General features: G+C 30.0%; 3 protein-coding genes across 3 annotated transcripts; 1 reads left to right on the plus strand and 2 right to left on the minus strand.

Annotated features, from left to right (window-relative positions):
• Positions 1-1,725: 1,725 nt before the first annotated feature.
• Positions 1,726-5,829, minus strand: CPT4 (Undecaprenyl pyrophosphate synthetase family protein). Its single transcript, XM_047302669.2, has 3 exons — positions 5,315-5,829; positions 5,168-5,235; positions 1,726-2,357 (listed from the first exon to the last, which is right to left on the minus strand). Exons 1-3 carry the CDS (start codon positions 5,735-5,737, stop codon positions 1,910-1,912), a joined length of 939 nt encoding a protein of 312 aa, XP_047158625.1. The 5' UTR covers positions 5,738-5,829; the 3' UTR covers positions 1,726-1,909.
• Positions 5,830-15,691: 9,862 nt separating this feature from the next.
• Positions 15,692-18,386, plus strand: LOC148204395 (uncharacterized). Its single transcript, XM_088104303.1, has 5 exons — positions 15,692-15,978; positions 16,204-16,830; positions 16,914-17,890; positions 17,986-18,146; positions 18,222-18,386. Exons 1-5 carry the CDS (start codon positions 15,692-15,694, stop codon positions 18,384-18,386), a joined length of 2,217 nt encoding a protein of 738 aa, XP_087960429.1.
• Positions 18,387-20,174: 1,788 nt separating this feature from the next.
• Positions 20,175-20,765, minus strand: LOC148204396 (uncharacterized). The gene is made up of 2 exons (XM_088116427.1): positions 20,406-20,765; positions 20,175-20,222 (listed from the first exon to the last, which is right to left on the minus strand). The coding sequence occupies exons 1-2, from the start codon at positions 20,763-20,765 to the stop codon at positions 20,175-20,177; spliced, it is 408 nt and encodes a 135-aa protein (XP_087972553.1).
• Positions 20,766-21,327: the final 562 nt, after the last annotated feature.

Raw genomic sequence — 21,327 nt, forward strand, 5'->3', positions numbered from 1 at the left:
AAAGTAATATATATATATATATATATATATATATATATATATATATATATATATATATTATTCGTAAAATACATTAGTGAATTTAAATTTGATGTTCACCTTAAACTTTTATGATAAATATAGTTATATTAATTTTACTTTGTGTTTTCAATCTATATAGAGTTATTGGTAAATCTCGAGGTCAACTAGTTCAAATTTTTTATCCAAAGGTTGTAAGTCATTTATAGTTCTAATTCATTTTCTATGTTATTGAATGATCTAAATTCTTGACTATTTAGTTTGTCATTCTAGTGTAACCAACAGCTAGATTCATGGGAATGTGGCTTTTATGTCATGTGTTGGATTAAGACCATCATTCGAGCTGTCATTACAGATGACTGGAATGAGGTAATGATGCATACTTTGAATACATTACAAATCAAATTCATCTTTAAACATATATGAAACCATAATGAATCTTTCTTCAATTTTGCAGCGCTTCAAGAGTACATCTCCTATACCATAGGACACAATTAGGCAGATAAGGCAGGAGTAGACAGCTTATCTTTTGCAAAGATGGAGCTAGGAATAATTTTATTTGTTGTTGAACATTGCTTAGGTTTAGTTTAAGTTTATATCTTGATAGTTTTGGTATTGGATTATTTTGGTATTGGATTATTTTTTACATTAAGTAGAACTTTCTTTATATGAAACGCATATATATATATATATATATATATATATTATACTATATTGTTCTGGGACAATTTTCTCCTTTTCAGATGTGGTTTTATTGCAAAAATAAATTAATTTTATAAAGAAAACACCCAGTAGACGTCGGTTAGTGCACTAACGGACGTCTATAAACGTCTAGCAGTGCACAAATCGACGTCCAACCCCCTAAACCCTAAATAAATTGTTTCAGGCCTATGGACGTCGGGGGTGGCTTCATCTGATGTCTATATAGACGTCGGGGGTGGCTTCATCCGATGTCTATATAGATGTCGGGGGTATACCTTGGACGTTTATATAGACGTCGGGTCTAACTACATCAGACGTCTATATAGACGTCCGAGGTATACGCCCGACGTCTGAGTAACGTCACTCACAAAGACGTCGGGTACAGATCAGACGTCAAAAGACCAAAAAAATAGACGTCTAAAGCCTTTTCTGCACTAGTGACTAAATATTTATGATTCAATATGGGGATGCGGGATAACCGTTATTTTATGTATTATAATTCAAACTAAATAATACTACATATAAATCATAAAAATGAACACATAACAAAAATGGCTGAAATTAAAGAATTTTTTGATAAATAAGAAGTCACCGTTTACATACAACTTGAAAGCGTAAATACACGATTTCATTTACTTATTTTAATAATTGGGAAATCTGTGCAACATGTTTTTCCAATATTCTTTCTACAATTCATGACTTTTTTAAAAGGATAAACACAGTCTAAAAACCTAGAAATTCTACCTTATAATAAAATTTTCATGTTATCAATATAAGAATTTCATATCTATCTTATTAGAAATTACCTTACATATAATTTTTAAAATTATGATTGTTAAAGTTAATAATTTTTAATTATGAGAGTATAAAATAATTTTTACACTATTAGTATACATTAGGATTAAAGTCACAATAAAAATGTGTAAATAATGGTTAAATATATACGTGTGTGTGAAAAATAGTGATAAAAATAAGAGAAATAAAGAAAAAGTAAATTTTAGAATATTTGAAGACTATAATAACTCTATATTAAGATTTATTTCTTCTCTTAATACCAGTTTGTTGATGAATATACAAAATATAACCATCTTTTGATGGTGCTTTCTTATGCCTAAAAGGTGGCATTGACAACTTCCAATATAGTTGTATATGTTATGAAGAAGAGGTATGAAGATTGGTGAGAAATGGCTTATGAATGACGTCCACCATAGCGTCTCTGTCTCTGCTGAAATGAACTTAACGCTTCTGCAAACTCATCCTTTCCAAAATCTGGCCACAGATCTCTGTTAAAGTAAAGTTCTGTGTAGGCCAATTGCCACAACAAAAAGTTACTCACTCTAAGCTCACCACTGGTTCTTATAAGTAGATCAGGGTATGGAAACTCAGTGCAGTTCGTTTCCAATTCCTGTTCAATTATGTTTTCATTGATGTCGTCTACGTAAAGATCACCATCTTTCACTTTCTTCGCTACACTTTTACATGCTTGAACAACATCGTATTTTCCACTGTAGCTCACTGCCACAATAAGTTGAAGTCTTGTATTGTTTTTCGTATCCTCTTCTGCACTTGCTATCAGTCTCAGCAGAGACTCCGGCAACTTTGATGAATCTCCGATCACAGATATTCGAATTCCTTCCCTGTAAAATCAACAAAAAAATTATTCTTTTTAATTAATGAGGACATATATTTACGTTCGTTCAATACACTTTTAAGATAAAATCATCATAAAAAATGAATTTTTATATTTTTTTAAAAAGAAAATAAAAAAATGTGAAATAAATATAAAAAATTTGTATGTGTAAAAATTTATTTATTTATTTACTCTCTTTTTTTCCATTTTTATATTATCTTCTTTCATGGTTTTTTTTATTTCATAATTCAAAACATTTCAAACATTTAACAAATTCCAAATTTAGAAATTACATGTATATTTAGTTACTCATGCCATGAAAAATGTCTTAAGTTTTGTATTAAAAGGATGTATAACATATCCATAACTATTAAACAAATTTGCTATCTCATTATATATTTAAAGGAAAATATTTACATATTATTATTAATTTTTAATTGATATATGTACATATGAAGGCTAATTTGTTAAAATAGAAGAAGACGAAAAATTGATTATAATTGTAAGTTTATCATCTTTGAATTATGGAGGTTGTGAGTTTGTAAAGTGATGTGATTCAGACGAAAAGTCTAGAAATAGGGAAGTGAATTTAGGGATGGACCACAAATAAAAAGCAAAGTACAAAATAGAACCCTCTACAGTGACACTTGTTAAGTCTATAAGGATTTTTTATTTTCCAACAACATAGTAATAATAATAATTTTATTAAATTTTATGGTTAGGACATTGAAAAAGAAATGAGACGTGAATATATTTTAGGTATCAGATTTTAAAATTTTATAAAAAAAAGTTAAACATATTACTTTTTTAATTCCAAATTGTGTGGTTTTTAAAATATTTCACATAGATAAAAAAAGTGTAAATTTAATAATTCTCATTTTTTATTTAAATAAAGTATTTTAGTTATTATCAAATACAAAAATTATCATTAAATAATACAAGTAATGTCAATGAAAACCAATTCCGCCACTTGTCAACTTAAAAACAACCATTTAGAAAAACTAATTCATGAGAAAATAATTTCAAATTCTTAGTTTTATATGAAATTTAAAATTATACAATTTTACTTAATAAGTTTCTACGATAATCTTTTACAATTTTAAATTCTTTAAAAATTTCACATTCTAACAACATATTTTATTTAAAACATCTTTTAATTTATCCGTAAAAATAATATTGAGTTATGAATACTCTCTTTCAAATCATTCTTAATACGTTAGTAAAAACATATCAGATTTTAATATTTTTCCAACTGAAATTCGAAATTAAATAATTTTAATTAATCAAATTACTCCGGTAAATTCTTAAAAAAAATATTTAAACTACATATTTTATTATAAAATATTCCAATTTTTTCATATAAATAAATTACTATCTAAAAATTCTTTCTCTAAATCACTAGGTTACTTATCAGTTATCACTTTTGAGTGTGATTTAGTAATTTCTATCGAAGTAAGCAAAACCATAATTGTAATAGTTTAATGGTAAGTTGCCTTTTCTTTAAATATGAAATCTACTGAATTTTAATTAAATTTAATATAGACTGACAACTCTTTCTTAAACATGTTCCTAGATTCCAAAATTCCTTTCAAAGATACTTATAAACCAACGTATAAACAATTTTGTCAATAATGAAATTTAAACACCTCTAGTAATTAATTTTGTAACGAATATTTTTCATAATAACACACAAATTTCAAATTTTTGTGTGGCAAAAATTAATGTTAGGGGTAAATGTATTATTTTAAATTTAAATACATTTTTATTCTTTAGAGAATTTGTGAGTTTTGCGTATAGTTTTAATAGTTTTTTTTTTTAATCTTTGGAGTATTAATGATTACATTTTATTCTTAAAACAAATATTTATTTACATTTTGTTCATACAATTATATTTATTCTTTTAAATAATTCTTGAAATACTTTTAAAACTAATTTAAACAACATGATATGAAAAAAATAAGTTATGATATGATAAGATAAAAAAGAAGAATATGATGTGATAATAATAAAATAAAAATATAATAACGTATAATTATATCTAATGTTTGTTAAATTTGTGATAGAGATTATATAGTATTCTGAAAAAAATTATTTATTTTTTAATTATTAGAATTATTAAAATAGTATTTTATTTATATAATTATATTTTATATTATATAAAGTATATATAAGATTTTAAAGTTATAACATTTAACATCTTAAAAAATATTTAAATACTTATTTATTTAATTTAATATCTAAGGAATAATATAATTTAAATTCAAGTGTTACAAAAATTATAAACAAAAATTCATACAAACTAATATATTAAATAAAAATTATGATATATGTTATCGTATAAATCAATATTAACAAAGATTTATTTTATTTAAAAATTGAAAAAAAAATGACAATTGATATCAAGTTTAAATTTATAGGAACTCAATTTAAAAAAAAAAAATACAGGATAAAATACCCAAGTCAAAAGTTAGTTCAGGAACCAACATTAAAATTTTCAAAATGGTTCGACCTAACATTTTGAATTTCAGTCGTAAATATAAATTGAATTACTTTAATGTCAATCTAAAACATAAATATAATGTTTTTCTCATATTTTATTTAATTATAGTTTTACTATCTTCACAATCATCTTTTATATTTTTAAATAAATTTCCGTATAAACTATAATTAATTTAGAGACAAACTAAAAGGGAAAAAAAATAGAAAGAAGGGTTCACATATTAATTTCTAATACAATTAATTTTAAACCATGGAAAATTAATTTTTCTTCCTCCTAAATAATGGCAAAGCAATTTAGTTGTTAAGTGAGTACAGTACCTCTTAAAAGCATCGATTTCAGAATTTATGGTTCTCTCAAACAGCTTCAGCAAGAAATCAACCTCCACCTGCACCACCACATTCAACCTTCAGTAAAACCACATTATTAAAACGGCGTCGTGTCGTATAGGAAAAGACAATAATGACCTTGGGGCGAACCCAGTTATCCGTGGAGAACGCGAAAACCGTCAGAACCTTAATCCCCCAACTGCAGCACAGCCTCACCATCCGCCTCAACGACTGTACCCCCGCCTGGTGCCCCGCTGACGGCGGCAGATCCCTCAACTTCGCCCACCTCCCATTCCCGTCCATGATAACGGCCACGTGCTTCGGCATCAGTTCCGGCGACAGCTCATCCGGCAGAGGCTCAGGCGACTCTCCGGCGAGAGAGGTCCCCTCGCCTGCATCATCCCGAAGCGCCACACAGGCAGGGGCAGCGAAGGAACCGCGTTTAGTGACGGCAAGTCCTTGTGTTTGGGAACGGTGATAAAGAGGATAATAAAAGTGAGAGTGAAAAGAATGAGAAGAAGGCGAGTTCACGAGTGGAACAGGGAATCTGAACGAAAACATTATTGTTTGTGGTTGGGTTGTGAAGTGGGATATGGTTATCCCGGTACGAGAATGTTCGATTGTTTGAGCTTTTGGGAAGTGCTTAAGATGTGTTTGTTTTTTATAAGGAGAAGTGGAACGTTGCTGTATATGAAACTGTCACTCCATTCGAAAGTGTTGGTGACATTTTAGCTTGGGGACAAAGCGGTGCCGTTTCGTAGCACAATTGGTAAGTGAATGGATGAATGGTTCTGGTTTATTTTCTTTCATGAGGCTACATGTTTGGTTTCAGTTAGGTGATGGGTACTTGTTTTTGTCTCTTGTGACAATTTGCTTTTCTTTGATGAATTCTTCGGTGTAAACAGAATATGCAAAATTTTGTGCTTAAAAAACCATTTGATTTTGGTAACATCCTAGTCATTATGTAGAAAAAATATGTTCTAGATTTTTAAGGATGCTGATTGTCCACCACATGGGTCACAAATTTCAGTCTGAAGAGATCATATAGTGAATTTTGTGGTAATTTTTTAGCATTTTCTAAAGAGAGTATGAATGGCCAATTTTTTTTATAAGTTTGATTCCACAAAAAATTATGTTTAATTCGAATATTTTTAATTAAATTTTTCTCTTTCTTCTTCCACCTAAATGTAATCCTCTTAAAAAAAATTATTATAAAAGCTATGTTAGTTTTAAAAAATAATTAAATTTAAAAAGAATGGTAAAAAAATAAAACGTTAAATTTTAAAAAATAATTACTTCGAATTAAAATTGTAAAAGAATTGGGTGAAAAGTGAAAATCATTTTTATATAATAGTACAGTAATAAAAGTGATAATATTTTAATTACTTATTTAAATAAAAATATTTACAAAATAAATAAAAATTATTTATAAATAATTCGAATATAATGTATTTCGTGTAATTTGAATAGCACTAATAATTATATAAATTCTTCTAAAGGAGCTACGTCAAGTTGTTTAGTCATTAAGTCAATCTACTCATTTTCAAATTTTATAGAAACCATCAACAAAACAAGAAATATATAATATAACAATATTTTGAACCCTACAAATTTTCTCACTCTCTCGTGACAGAACCCTCTTGATAAGTCTAATAAAAAAAAACGTATTATATGTTCATAATAAACTCATTAAATCATATTCTAATTTACAAATACTAGAATTAAATTAGAAGTTAATTTTTCTCTATTTTATTTATATCTATTTCTCCCTCTTTAATTTACTTCATTCAATTATCTATCATCTTTCTTATATGACATGATTAAGATATATTCTTAAGAAATTGAAATGTATGATATTTGCATTCTTTATAACTTTTTTCTTTAATATTTAGTTTGAATAGAATAATTAAAACATCTTATATTTTAATTTTTTTGTCTGGTTAAGTAATTGAATTTATTTTTAAAATATTTTTTTAAAATATAAAAATTTAAAATTAAAATTTACTATAAAATATTAGTCAAATTTTAATATTTAACAATTTAATATCTTTTTAATATATATGTAAATGCATGTATAAAAAGAAAATCACAAGTTGTGAAATTTTATTTTCTTTCTATTTTGAATGGATTTCATATTCTGTTATTGTAGTTATTTAAAATATTTTCTAAAAAGTTTTAAATTTTATTTTCTTTTAATATATTCATTCAAACAAGTCGTCATTCACTATAAAGGATTTTAAATTACTTTGAGTTACCTACTAAATTGTCTCAACGATCATACTTTTAAAGTTCTAAAAGCAAGTATCACGCTATCCCACTTATATGAAGGTAGCATTGGTCAAATAAATTAAAGCATTAAATAGAAACAGACGTGAGGTGTTGAAAACTTAAATGAAGAAAAAATATAAAAAATAAAAAGGAAAGGGAAGGGAAGCAAAAAGGTAGCTTTGCAACGTGTCTATCCCTTCTTCTCTCAAGCTCTTTCACATCACTTCCTTTATATACTTCTTCTTTTAATTTTTTTTTTCATATATACTATTTTATTTTATTGATCAGATTTCAAAACTGAATAAATTTCTATTCACTCTATAAAAATTAGCATTTTTCAATTTTTGTGTTATTTTAATCATCAATTTTAGTAAAAATGGTTAAGATAAGTGATCCTTTAAATTTAATATAATTTCTATCGTATTTTGACGTTTTGCAATAGTTAGGTGCATAAGTAACACTACAATAATTCATAAAATTATCAACAAAATTTTACTAACAAAAACAATTTCAACAATAAATTTAAATAATTGATAAATTTTACTGACAGATTATAAAATTTTAATTATCAACAAATTTTATTGACAAATTCTTTATTAAAGAAAATTATTTTTGGTAATACATATTTCATTTATCGATGAAAAATTTCACCAATAAATCTGTCGATAATATATATTTCATTTATTGACAGAAACATTCGTCGATAAATTTGTTGGTAATACATTTCATTTACTGACATATATTTTTCATCGATAAATTTGTCGGTGAAATGAGCGATAAATTTTTCGTCCAAATCTCACGTTCAATGGTAGCATATATCTCATTTTTATTAAAGTTGAAGAAACAAAAATTTTCTTCAACTTCTCTCTTGCAACCCACCACCATTGCCTTTCGTTGCTACCTTTCATCGCTACCATTCATCGCTACCCTTCAGCGCTGCCCTTCGTCGCTATCTTTCACTACTATCCTTTGTCATCGACCAAGCTCAGGTAGGCCACCAACAACATTGAAGTGATCTTCTTTTCCTTTTACGGTGTTTGCGTTTTAGCTTCTCCAACCAACCCCTGCTCACACCGCTTCTCTGGTATCTGGGAATACCAGCAACGTCTTTCTTTCGTTCTTCTTTCTTTCTCAGATCTTAGAATGCGAAAACAAGTTGGAGTGATGGTGCCTTCTGATTTTTATTCTCCTTTGCATGATGGTTGTGACGATTTTAATTCTCCTAAATACACTAGTTAGATTTGTTGTATTGGTGGTTGTTTAGGGGTTATGAGTGATCTATTGATGAAAAAACTCATAAAAATATAAAAATGAAAAAAGAAATGAAAGGAGGGAGGAAGAATAAGATGAACCAGATTGTGATATTTATCGACAGATTTTAAGCATTACTGACAGATTTTGACCGTCAATAATATTAATTTTTCTTGCAGTGTAACTAAACCAATTTATTTTTCAATATTTATTAACATATTCTTTTAATTTTAACTTCAAATTTTTTAGGTTGTTGAATGAGTTGATGAAGCAAAGCACATAAGGATCTTTCATTCTCTAGGGATGTGAAGACATATTAGCAATTGGCACTGGTTGTCCAAAACTTCCTGGATATGTTTGTGGTGTTGAAAAATTTGTAAGCATCTAACAATTGTTTGGTCCTTCATTAGCTCATCATAGTAAAGCAAATATTAGTGAATAAATTATCAAGTCTATCAAAGAAGAAGAAAAAAAAGGAGAAGATGAACGAGATTGAGAAGGAGTACTTTGATATAAGGGTACGATTATTAGAAGACATGTGAGCAGGGTTAACCTCTTTTCCACCCGAGCCTAGTAATCCCACTCAACAACCTTCTCCTATTTGCATAAGAATAAAGAGGAGTTGTGTTGTTCCCTCTCAAGAGGCTTCTCCCAATGATGATGCAGTACGACCTCTTCGATGATCCCCTCGAGTGCTTGGTGGCTTTAGGTAATTTGCCTAATTATATTGTTTGGCATATACTTGTTTGGCAAATTATGTTGTTTGATTTATTTTACATATATTATTTGGTTATCTTAGGTAAAATGTATATATTGAGGTCAACCATACACCATGAAACCATTACAACTGATATGATGAGGCTGGTGGTTGTATACGTTTGTGATGTTACTGCTCGAGTCATTGTACCCACTCAAGAGATCGAGATAGTGGAGTAATCTCTTAAGCATTTTATCCTTTGGCCAATTAGATTAGCAAAAGCAATTGTAAAAGATATATTTGTCTTTAATTATTTTAATTACACTTTTTGTGTCTGTAGGTGTATACTAAAGTTATTTAATTCTTTAAATATGTATAGTAGGTTGGGGTACAAGGTGAGGAATATGTGAATGAATTGTCGCCATAACTGACAATTCTAGAACGACTCGGTGCAATGGAAACAACTATCTCCCTATAACCTATACAACAAAAAATGTCTCTTAAAGTCACAAACAGGATCTTCGACTCCCTTTTTCTATATGTCAGACAGATGATTTTGAAGTTCTGCATGGCAATGGTATGTTATGTATATTAGTAATACAACTTTGGTTGTTGTAAGTGAACTTTTATTATTATTATCAAGTTTGAATATATTCAATACATTATTCTAACATTATTCATTTCCAATGTTTATGGTATTTACATCGCAGGTGCACTAAGAGGAAGAATGTTCACATACATGAATTTATTGACCCGGTTGTCATTCAAGATGTTGGGAATAATGGTGAAGAGGTGCAAAAGTACCTATTAGATGCATTTGAAAAAGGAAAAGAAGAAGTGTACTTAGTACCTTATTTGCAATAGTAAGTATGTCTTTTATCAATTAAATTATATTTAGGTAAAACTTAATTATATCTAATATTATTTGAATCTGTAGTTGTTATTGGCAGTTTCTAGTAATTATTCCTCAGAAATCTCTTGTGGTTCTCTTGTGTTCATTACATAATAAACCTAATACATTGGTAATTAAAAGTACACTAAGCGTAGGTTTTAATTAATTTATTTGTTGGGTTATGTAATTTAATTTTACTAAGTTCCATTAAGGCATAATTTCAATTTACCTTAACTTTTACAAAGTGGTTGGGGTTTATTCGTGGTTGTAGGGACAACATATCGCTCTTAGAAAGAAGTTGCGGCTCGAAATACAATTATTAAGTTTATAATATTCTATGAATTTAACTTAGAGTATCACTACTACAAAAAGAGTGTTTTAAGTCTATCAATTTAAGTTTGTTTTCAAAATAATAGACTTAATAAATGTGCGGTGACACTTTTGTAAATAAAAGTCTATATTTTAAATCTGTTAATTTCAAACATAAATTTTGGTTTTTAATATGTTAAAATACAAACAAACTCAATTTTTGTATCAGTTAAATTTTCTACTATACGTAAATTAATATTTTAAGTCTTTTCAAATAAAACAAGACTTTAATTATATATCAGTTAAACCTAAATTCATCTTTAACCTATTTTTTCTTCACATAACACAACACTTATTTCTCCATTATCTCCCCTCATGTGCCTCCTCCATACCTGCTCATGCCCTCCACTTTCATCTTGGTGCAAGATCTCTATACCTCTGCGTCCAAGGGCACAGATATCATAGCCGTCGCGCCTTGTCTCCCCTCTCGCGCCGTTACCGTTGCTGCCGCTTGCGTCGTCGTTTTCGCCGCATCTTTTAGGGTTTTAGATTGTAATCTTTGTATTATAGTGATTTTTAGGGTTAGAAATTTTTAGGTTTTCTTAGGAGTGATTACTAATGGCTCCAATTTCTCTCCTCCTATTTCTAATTTGTATTATGTTATGTAAAGAATGTGATTGGATTAATTTATGGGTTCTTGGTGTATTTCTTTGGTTGTGAAGATGAATTGAATTGAGGGAATTATTGTTTTATTATATTCTAATTTCATCTTTGTTGTGTATGAGAACTTATATAAGAAAGATGAATTTTCTGGTGGTTGATTGAGGTGCTAATTGTATGATTGGATTTGTAATTTTGAGTGAAAAATTTAAGTTTGTTGATTCACATAGTTAAAATTTAAGTCTATTACTTAATAACAGATTTAAAATTTAAGTTTGTTGAATTTAAGTTTGTTCTAAAACAGACTTAAAAAACCCAAAATAACATACTTAAAAAGCTTTTTTACACTATGTACTCACGTCAACTAACGAGCTTTGAGTGTCTATAGTATGTGATGAGGCACATGCATAAAATCATACACGTAAACTTTGTTGACTCATGAGATTTGGTAAGATGTAAAATCTTTAACTCACATCTTAAGTATGTATCACTAAGCCCTTGTTCACTTGAATGGATTTGGGGGATAGTGATTGAATGGATTTAAGAGGATTTAAAGGTAAATTTTTTGTTGTTTATTTGAGTCAATTTTGGAGGTAAGTGAGAGTGGATTTGGAAGTAAATTTTTTTAATCTGTCACATCAATCAAATTCTACACTAATTCTCACAAACTTTACTTACAAATCCACTCTCACTTACCTCCAAAATCCACTCAAATAAACAACAAAAAATTTACCTTCAAATCCTCTCAAATCCATTCAATCACTCTCCCCTAAATCCATTCAAGTGAACAAAGCCTAAAAGATTGTTGACTCAAACTGTTCATTGTGTAGGTTTTTAATGACATATCTCCAATGGAACAAGGAGTCTTAAAGGAAGTTCAGGAGTAATGAGCTTCGTTTCTTTTGAGTGTTTATAAAATATGATATTAGGTATTTTATGAAATTTCATGTAAGTATTATATAAGGATTGTATTCCATGTAAATATAAGGTAAGGATTATATTCCATGTAAATATTAGGTAAGGGTTGTATTCCATGTAAATATTAGATTGTATTATATTATTACAAATTGAAAATAATATTAGATTGTTTGGTTGTCCTGGATAATGATACGCAGGTTTTATATGTGGTAATGAGTAGAAATAAAGTTGTTATTTAAAAAAAACATTATTTCTTATGTAAAAGTGTCACTTTTTATACTAATTGGAGTCTTAACCTGTAAAAAGTGACACTTTCTATACCAGTTAGCGACTTAACCATTATAAAAAGTAACTTTCATTACAAAATTTCCCTTTCCCAAGTGGACTTTCTATACCGATTCTAAAATCGATATAGAAAGTGAAAACTTTTTATTTTTTCTGTATATATACTGGATCTAGAACCAATGTATAAAGCATGTTTTAATCGGTACTTAAATTATACTAAAACTAGTTTCTGATGCATCACCGTTGGGTGTTAAGTAAGCACTGTCGAGCACCACTTTAAAAATTGACAAACATAGGTGTTAGGAGTCTCCCCACTAGGAGCGGTTCTTTCAAGTGGTCTCAATGTGAAATATTTCCTCCTATAAGTGATTTAAATGTTAGAAATATTTTCTTCGGGTTTTAACACCACTTCTAATGTGTGACATTAACTCTTATCCCACATATAAGGAATTTGATATCACTTTGAACTCAAAGGCTCAAGCCAATGAGTTTATGTTTTTATCTTATCTAATGTTTAATTGTTTTTTTTATCTAATGTGGGACTTTAACTCACACTTGAATTATTCATAACACTAACTTACACAAAGGAAGATAACTAGGTAGTAAGTGTTGAATAAGACTTTACTTGATAGATGATATAATATGAAAGATGATCATCTCAATGAGTTAATGAAGTTAACTTTGTCCGTACTTGATGAATATGAGTCACATATATTAAAAAATTATAAAAAAGAAAGAAATTAAAGTTAATATGACAAGTTAAGTGCAGAGTTTCACAAATTCCTTCAATACCACAATATTCAGGAAACAAGAGTTATGCTTGAACTTTAGTCAATAATTTTATTTTTCTTATATCTTAAATATTTATTTTAATAACTTTTGTGAAAGATATGATATCTTTAAATTCGAGCTTATTTTTTTTTTGTGATAATTAACTTACTCTTAAATTTTTGTGTATCTTTTTTGTTTTTTTTCTTGTGTAATTATCGTATTTTTAATAAATGAGCTCATATTAAAGCTGATGAGGATAGTAGTCCAGAATGGAAATCGGACACTAAATATTAAAATGGAGATAGCTTAGATGCACGTGTGTTTTGGAAAACAGTATTAAGACCATAGTCTACTTTTTTGAAACACTTATGAAATAACCATATTCTCTAGCTTAAGAAATGTAACGTTAATCGACTCACTTATAATTGATAATGCTGCTAAGACTTTATGATATTAAGTATATTTCTATGTATGAGTTAAAAAAGAAAACTGGATTGTTACAAAAATAAAAGACCAAATCAAATATACCATAGTTGATTTTAATATAATATTAATAAGTATTTTATATCTAAAGTAAACATTTAATATAATACAGGTGAAAAGAAAACAAAATATAAAAATTAATAAATTAGTAAAATACTAAACATAGTTATAGATAAATTATTCTATTATTATGTAAAACATATTAACAAAAAAAAAAGTGCATGAAAGTGACCTAAATATCCCAAATAAAAACACGTGACATTATACAACCAGCTAGCCTGTTCATTCTTTAATTCTTCTTGGACAAAACTCAATAATCCTAACTTTTTTTGTACTTTACATGTCTCCAAACAGTGAAAGGATCAATCCTGCTCCACTTTTCAATCAAATCAAATAAAGTGCAATAAAATGAATTTAATAAAAATGTAGAATTTAAATGTTAAAGTTTTAAATACACAAACGCTTAATCAAGTGATTAAGGTATATCGAATTGAAAAGCTAAATTTATTTTTCTTAAAAGACAAATCTAAAAATTAAATTAGCTATACTTTATTTGGATTTTAAAAAATAATTGTTTTAATAAATTTCAATTAGTTAAATGAGTTTAGGGTGTTGCTCCCTTCACCACCACATCTTTCTCCCTCCACTTCCCCTTTACTGTTTTACTCCTCAGTAAAATTTTATTTTTAGGGTTATTATTTTTTAATTTTATCCCAACATAACCTATTTCATTGATAACCTATATAGTTCCTTGCATGAGTAAAATATTTTTCTTTCATTTTAACATTATACTTATTCGTTTCTCTAATGAGATACTACAAGTTGCAAAGGTCGGTGGTGGTGGAAAAAATTATCAAGCAATCTTCCTCTTGTGATGGTATAGTGTTGCTCTCGTGGTGCAGTGCGTTTGTGGTGCAGAACGTTTGTGGTAAAGCGCGCTTGTGGTGCTTCCTCTCCAGGTGCGTAGTCCAATAATGCTTCGCATAACACCTAAAAACCTAAAATGAAAACGAAGCCTTAACGGATGACATCCTTCAACGGATGTCAACATCCGTTTAAGGCAGAACGGATGACGGATGACATCCTTCAACGGATGTCAACATCCGTTTAAGGCAAAACGGATGTCGACATCCGTTCTGCCTTAAACGGATGTTGACATCCGTTGAAGGATGTCATCCGTTAAGGCTTCATTTTCATTTTAGGTTTGTTTCATTATTTTATTAGATATTTTAATATTTTGATTTATTATTTTTGAATATATTTTTAATGTATTTTAATAATGTATATTTATATTAGTTTATATTTAAATTTTTAATTTTGGATGTTATATATAATTAGTTTTTAAACCTAATAATTTTGTAAAATATATATTTTTTATACATGATTTTTGTATTTTTAATTCTTTAACAATTTTATAATTATATAAAAAATTACTTATTACTTTATTTATATCAAATATATAATTTAATTATGTTAATATTTTTATATTTGTTTGATTAATTATTAATTATGTTAATAAGGCTCATTATAATTTTGTAGGTGATTAATGTATATTTATATTAGTTTATATTTAAATTTTTAATTTTGGATGTTATATATAATTAGTTTTTAAACGTAATAATTTTGTAAAATATATATTTTTTATACATGATTTTTGTATCTTTAATTCTTTAACAATTTTATAATTATATAAAAAATTACTTATTACTTTATTTATATCAAATATATAATTTAATTATGTTAATATTTTTATATTTGTTTGATTAATTATTAATTATGTTAATAAGGCTCATTATAATTTTGTAGGTGATTATTATTTAAAATGGATGAATATCTTCATATGGATTCTCAAATTGGTTGTAATTTGAAATTTGATTTGTCTTCATCAATTAGCAAAGTTGTAGAGAGGGATTTAACAAATAAATTTACAACAAATGAAATATTTCGTTCACGGGAGCACTTAATTCAATGGGTAAGAGGGATGACTTATGATTTAGGACTTGTCGTGGTAATAGTAAGATCTGACATAGCTACTGGTGTACGGGGAAGAAAAACGTTCGTCATACTTGGATGTGAAAGAGGGGGAAAATATAGGAAATACAAAGTTGATGCAGTGACTAGTGTATACGACACTCGTAAATGTGAATGTCCGTTTAGATTAAAGGGTAAATCATGTTCAGATGGGGTCGGATGGGTGTTGAAGGTGATGTGTGGACATCACAACCATGAGTTGGCTGAAACTTTAGTTGGTCACCCTTATGCTGGCAGGTTAAATACGAGTGAGAAGTCATTACTGGTTGATATGACAAAGAGGAAAGTTACACCTACAAATATTTTATTAACACTCAAACAAAATAATGATCGAAATGTCACAACGATTAAACAAATCTACAACGCAAGGCATGCGTATAAACGATCATTAAGAGGGTCCAGAACTTAACTACAACAACTTATGATGTTGTTGGATCGGGATAAGTACATTCATTGGAGTAGGTGTGCTGATGATTCAGAGGTTGTTACTGACTTGTTTTGGACACATCCTGATGCGGTCAAATTGTTAAACTCATTTAATGTTGTATTTATGATGGATTCCACATATAAAACAAATAGATATAGACTTCTGTTGCTTGAGATTGTGGGTATGACGTCTACAGGGTTAACCTTCTCAGCAGCATTTGCTTTCTTGTCTACTGAAAGGCAGAGTAATTTCACATGGGCTTTGGAAAAGCTTAAAGGTTTATTTTTAACATCTGAGGGTGGTCCTAAAGTCATTGTCACTGACCGAGACTTGGCTTTGATGAATGCCATAACAAATGTATTCCCTAAGTCATATCAGATGTTATGTCGGTTCCACATCCTTAAAAATGTTAAAGCTAAATGCAAAATGTTAGTTCATTCTACTGAGGTTTGGGAAGTGTTGATGGATGCATGGGAAAATGTGATGGATTGTGCTAATGAAAGCTTGTTTGCTGAGTATGTGAATGGTTTTCAATACGCAAGCAGTTCATGGCCTTTGTTCTTTGAATATGTGAATCAGACTTGGATTATTCTGTACAGCACATACTTTGTAAAGTTCTGGACGAACAAAGTAATGCATTTAGGGAACACAACCACAAATAGGTATGTTGTAATGTTATTTTATTTATTTGTTTTGTAGATAAATATTTATTTGTACTTGTTGAAGGTTTTTTTTTTTGTTTCAGGGCTGAATCTGCTCATTGGAGCCTGAAGAAAGTTCTGGGCAATAGTATGGGTGATTTATGTTCTTGTTGGGATAATATTCATAATGTCATTATACTACAACACAACAAGATTAAGGCGTCATTTGAAGGTAGTTTGTTACTCAGGAGTGACCATTTTAAAGGCTACAGATATAGAGAACTTATTGGGCGTGTGTCTCGATATGCATTGGATCTCATTGCTAAGGAATTGAAAATAGTGCAGCAGATAGGATTGGACTCCTCAAAGTGTGGATGCGTATTGAGACGTACATTTGGTGTCCCATGTGCATGTGAATTAGCACGATATGATCCTAGGATGATCCCTATAGGTGAATTTCATATCATATGGCGAAGATTGCATTTCTCAAATGTTGAATTAAATGAAACTAAGCCTCAGTTATCCATTAAAGATGAGTTGAAACAAGTAGAAGAACGATTCAATGAGGTTGACATTGGCGGTAAAGTCACCATCAAGCAGAAGTTACTTGAGATCGTTTGTCCTACATTGACATCAATGGTCCCTCCATTACATAAAGTCAAGACAAAGGGTGCACAAAAAAGTAAAGTTAAACGAAGTGAAAGGTCTACTACGCGGGATCCATCATATTTTGAGTATGTGGACGCCTTTCATTCAACCATAGAATCTTCATCTGTGAGAAGTAAATTACAATCAAAGCCAAAAGCAATGAAGAAAAGGAAAGTTCCAATGATAGACCAGTTTCATTCTACTACTCACCCATTCATTGTGGACGTTGTTGATGTTGTGGCTGATGGTCATTGTGGGTATAGATGCATTGTTGCGTTGTTGGGACTCGGAGAAGATTCATGGCCCGTTGTCAGGAATGAGTTGTACAAAGAACTCAGTGCATGGCGTGATGAATATGCAAGCCTAGTAGGAGGCTATGATAGACTAGAAGAACTGAGGAACTCTTTGTTGGTGCAATCAATGTTGGCGGTAAGTGTTTCCCTTTTTATGTAGTTTCTTTATTACATTTTTTTTCTAACAACTTTTATTCATAACAGGCTAACATGAGCAAGTGAATGACATTACCAGACATTGGTTATGCAATTGCTAACCGATATAACGTTATCTTAGTGTGTTTGTCATACTCTCAAAATTATACTATCTTCCCACTACGTTCCACACCACCTTCTGATATCACTCAACATCGCTTAATTTGTATAGGACATGTTCATGGATGTCATTTTGTGCAGGTAAGTGCATTTTGTTATGATTTCATTTTAAAATTACTTATCACTCAATTAATTATTGTAATTTTTATACTGCAGGTTAAGCTACAAGAAGGTTGTTCGTTGCCCATGGTGAATATCATGTCCTCAACCCACTGTTATCCTGAGGCACGAGTGTGGTCATCTATTTATACTAGTAGGATGCACGCATTTGAACAGTTGATGGACATAACAACATCTTATGTTGACTTAGGTGATTCATGATATTTATATTATGTATGAAGATATGTAAAAATACACTATTATATTTTGTTATTTAAGTACTTATTGTCAGTATTCGTGATATTTATATTATTATTATTCGTGATATTTATGTAGTATTAATATTAGTTGTTGTTAATTAAGTTCTTATTTTTTTCCACTTAAACATATAAATATTTGATCATCTATATAACCAATATAAAAGAACATGTAACTCAAAATGAAAACATTGAAATTATAAGAAATTATAAATGTCTATTACAGATAAAAAGAAAATATGATGTCAAATAATACATAATGAGAAAAAGGAAATATAAAGTCCTGTAATACATAATGAAAAAAATGAAATACAAAGTCCTATCAATTAGACGTCGACCGTCTACCACGCACATGCCTCTGCCCTCTCCTAGTTGGGAAATATTCGTCGATGCCCTCATTAGCAATCTGAAGCAGGTCCACTGACACCTGATGTGCAACAGTACCCTTGGTAACATGACAACACGATATCAAGGACTGTAACATTCTCGCCATTCGCTTAAATCTAGCCTGCATTATAATTATATCAAACAATTAAATAAACAAGGTGATCAAAATTTAATAATATAAGCAATGAAAAATAACATACCAGGGCGCCAGATGGTGAAGGTGGAGACGATCTACGATGGGGTCGTGCCTCCTGTGGAACATCGGGGCGCTGTCTAGGCGCAAGAGCCGGTCGCGCGTTATCTGCAGCAACAATAATATAAGGATGCGAAACCCTCTTGAACCACTAAATGTACCCATCGACACAGTCAAAAGGGGATGCTGCATGTCTGACATTACTCACAACGTGAGCTCTGAAGTGCAACCAAACATGATCAATGGCCACTACATCTGCATCTAGAACCGTAGTCGGTGATCGTGGAATGTCTTGCTGAAACCCAAATTGCCTTAGCACACGCTCAGGCAAATGACGACAAAGGGTGTCACCAATCCGAATCCATCCAGAATACATACAGATGCCGAAGAATGGTCGAATGCCCCGATGCCCCTCATACGGATGCCATACAACTCCACTGTATGTCAGCGCATCCAATTGTGACCGAATCTCTGCGAGAGTGGAACTCTGCCTAGGGCTCTGCCACCTCATGGCACGTGGTGTGGTATCATCGTAAGAAGTCACCAACCGCCTCCTCCCCATGCCAGGGAAATGTTCGTATATCCAACTCTAAAAAATAATTATTCAATTAAATTTCATCCATCTTCGAACATGGAAATAAATACATGAAATAAATGTCAAAGTTATAACTGTACCTGAAATAGAGTCAAATATCCAGCCATCTGCTTCGTGGAGGCGAGACTCGCATCCCCGAGCTGGTCGTACAAATAGGCGAGTGTAGCAACACCCAAGGCATATCTGCCACACGCGTGTACGTCTCTAAATAACAATAAATAAGACACGCGTATAGAACTAGCACTCTTATTTGAAAAAATCGTGCATCCTACTAGATGCAACAAATATGCTCTAGCGGCATAGTCTCAATGCTGCGACTCACACCTCTGAACATATATCTCTAAGCCAGCTGAGTCTGACTTTCGGACCACGTGCGTCCTCCATCTCAGCACCTGTTGTGCCACCATCAACGCCGAGCAGTTGCACAAGGGCTGTACGAGCCTCCTCAAACTCCAACTCCTCCAAATCACACATTTGTCCCATCACGGGCAGGTGAAGTAATGTCGAGACGTCATCAAGAGTAATCGACATCTCCCCTATAGGGAGATGGAAACTACTGGTCTCAAAATGCCACCTCTCTATGAATCCGAGGAGTAACCCCTTATCAACGTAATCATAACAAATCCCTGTAAGAGGCATCAAACTGGAATTCAACACAATGTGTTGAATTCCCTCGTGGCATGGTCCTAACTTATTTACTTTTTTTCCGTGCGAGATCAACTTCAGTGTGTCCCCTCGATCCTACACATCAATATTTAATAAAACTTCTATTAAAAAAATAATAAAATAAATTTTATTTTTGCACTCACCCGGCCTTGTGAAATAGCATAAGCTACATGCTGAACATAGTGTGTCAGCAATGAACCATCACGTGGACCTCCAGGAAATCCACCGACATCCTCATGTATGTCATGAACATCTGCATGCTCCTCCTCATCGTCATCGTTGTTAGGGGCCTCAAATGCATTCTCCTCACCACGAGTCTCATACGCCTCATATGTTTGTTCCTCAACGGCTCGCTCCTCAACTATGGGGTCATCCTGGATAGGAGCTGCACGACTTCTACGAGCAGAAACGGTAGGTCTTCTCCGAGCTTCGCCCTGCGACGAACTCTCTCCTCGAGAACTCTCACCTTGAGAACTAAAAGATGCACCACGTGTTCTTGCCATTTCTAACAATAATTTGTTTGTTTAATTTCAAAAATTAAGAAAATTATTATTTTAAATATCATTAATAAATTATAAAAAATACAATTCAAAATAAATTAAACTAATAATAATTAATTTATTAACTACAACAAAAATTAAATAAAAGAAACAATTAGGTAATTAATTAAAAAAATATTTAAATAATTTCCATTTAATTATTATTAAATTAAATATTATTACAGATACAAATTTACTATAAATAAATTAAATACAAATACAAATTTACTAATATTAAATACAATTAAATTAATAATATTTATTTCAAGAAATAAAAATAATTTAAATATATAAAATTTTACATATCTAATTCAAAAACTTAATCAATTCATTTAGAAATTATAAATAGAAAAATTTATAAATTATTCAAATAATAATATAAAAGGTTAAAGAAAATCTAAAAATAACTATATATATCAAATAACTATATTTAAAAAAATTAACAAAAAATATATCAAATATATATTCTAATTATAATAATTTTACATACAATTAAAATATTTAAAAAAAAAATTACAGCATCCCG

The sequence above is a fragment of the Vigna umbellata genome, chromosome 1 (assembly GCF_029865625.1).
Source record: "Vigna umbellata cultivar VRB3 chromosome 1, Vumbellata_1.0, whole genome shotgun sequence".
Lineage (NCBI taxonomy): Eukaryota > Viridiplantae > Streptophyta > Magnoliopsida > Fabales > Fabaceae > Vigna > Vigna umbellata.

Excerpts from the sequence above, each read along its gene's own strand:
- CPT4 (XM_047302669.2), bottom strand. The coding sequence starts at position 5,737 with ATGTTTTCGTTCAGATTCCCTGTTCCACTCGTGAACTCGCCTTCTTCT. Across the intron at positions 5,236-5,314 it reads ATAACTGGGTTCGCCCCAAG|GTGGAGGTTGATTTCTTGCT; the intron begins GTCATTATTGTC and ends GTGGTGGTGCAG. Across the intron at positions 2,358-5,167 it reads GAAATCGATGCTTTTAAGAG|GGAAGGAATTCGAATATCTG; the intron begins GTACTGTACTCA and ends TTGATTTTACAG.
- LOC148204395 (XM_088104303.1), top strand. The coding sequence starts at position 15,692 with ATGACTTATGATTTAGGACTTGTCGTGGTAATAGTAAGATCTGACATA. Across the intron at positions 17,891-17,985 it reads GCAATCAATGTTGGCGGTAA|ACATTGGTTATGCAATTGCT; the intron begins GTGTTTCCCTTT and ends TGACATTACCAG. Across the intron at positions 18,147-18,221 it reads ATGGATGTCATTTTGTGCAG|GTTAAGCTACAAGAAGGTTG; the intron begins GTAAGTGCATTT and ends TTTATACTGCAG.
- LOC148204396 (XM_088116427.1), bottom strand. The coding sequence starts at position 20,765 with ATGGCAAGAACACGTGGTGCATCTTTTAGTTCTCAAGGTGAGAGTTCT. Across the intron at positions 20,223-20,405 it reads ATGCTATTTCACAAGGCCGG|GGATTTGTTATGATTACGTT; the intron begins GTGAGTGCAAAA and ends TGCCTCTTACAG.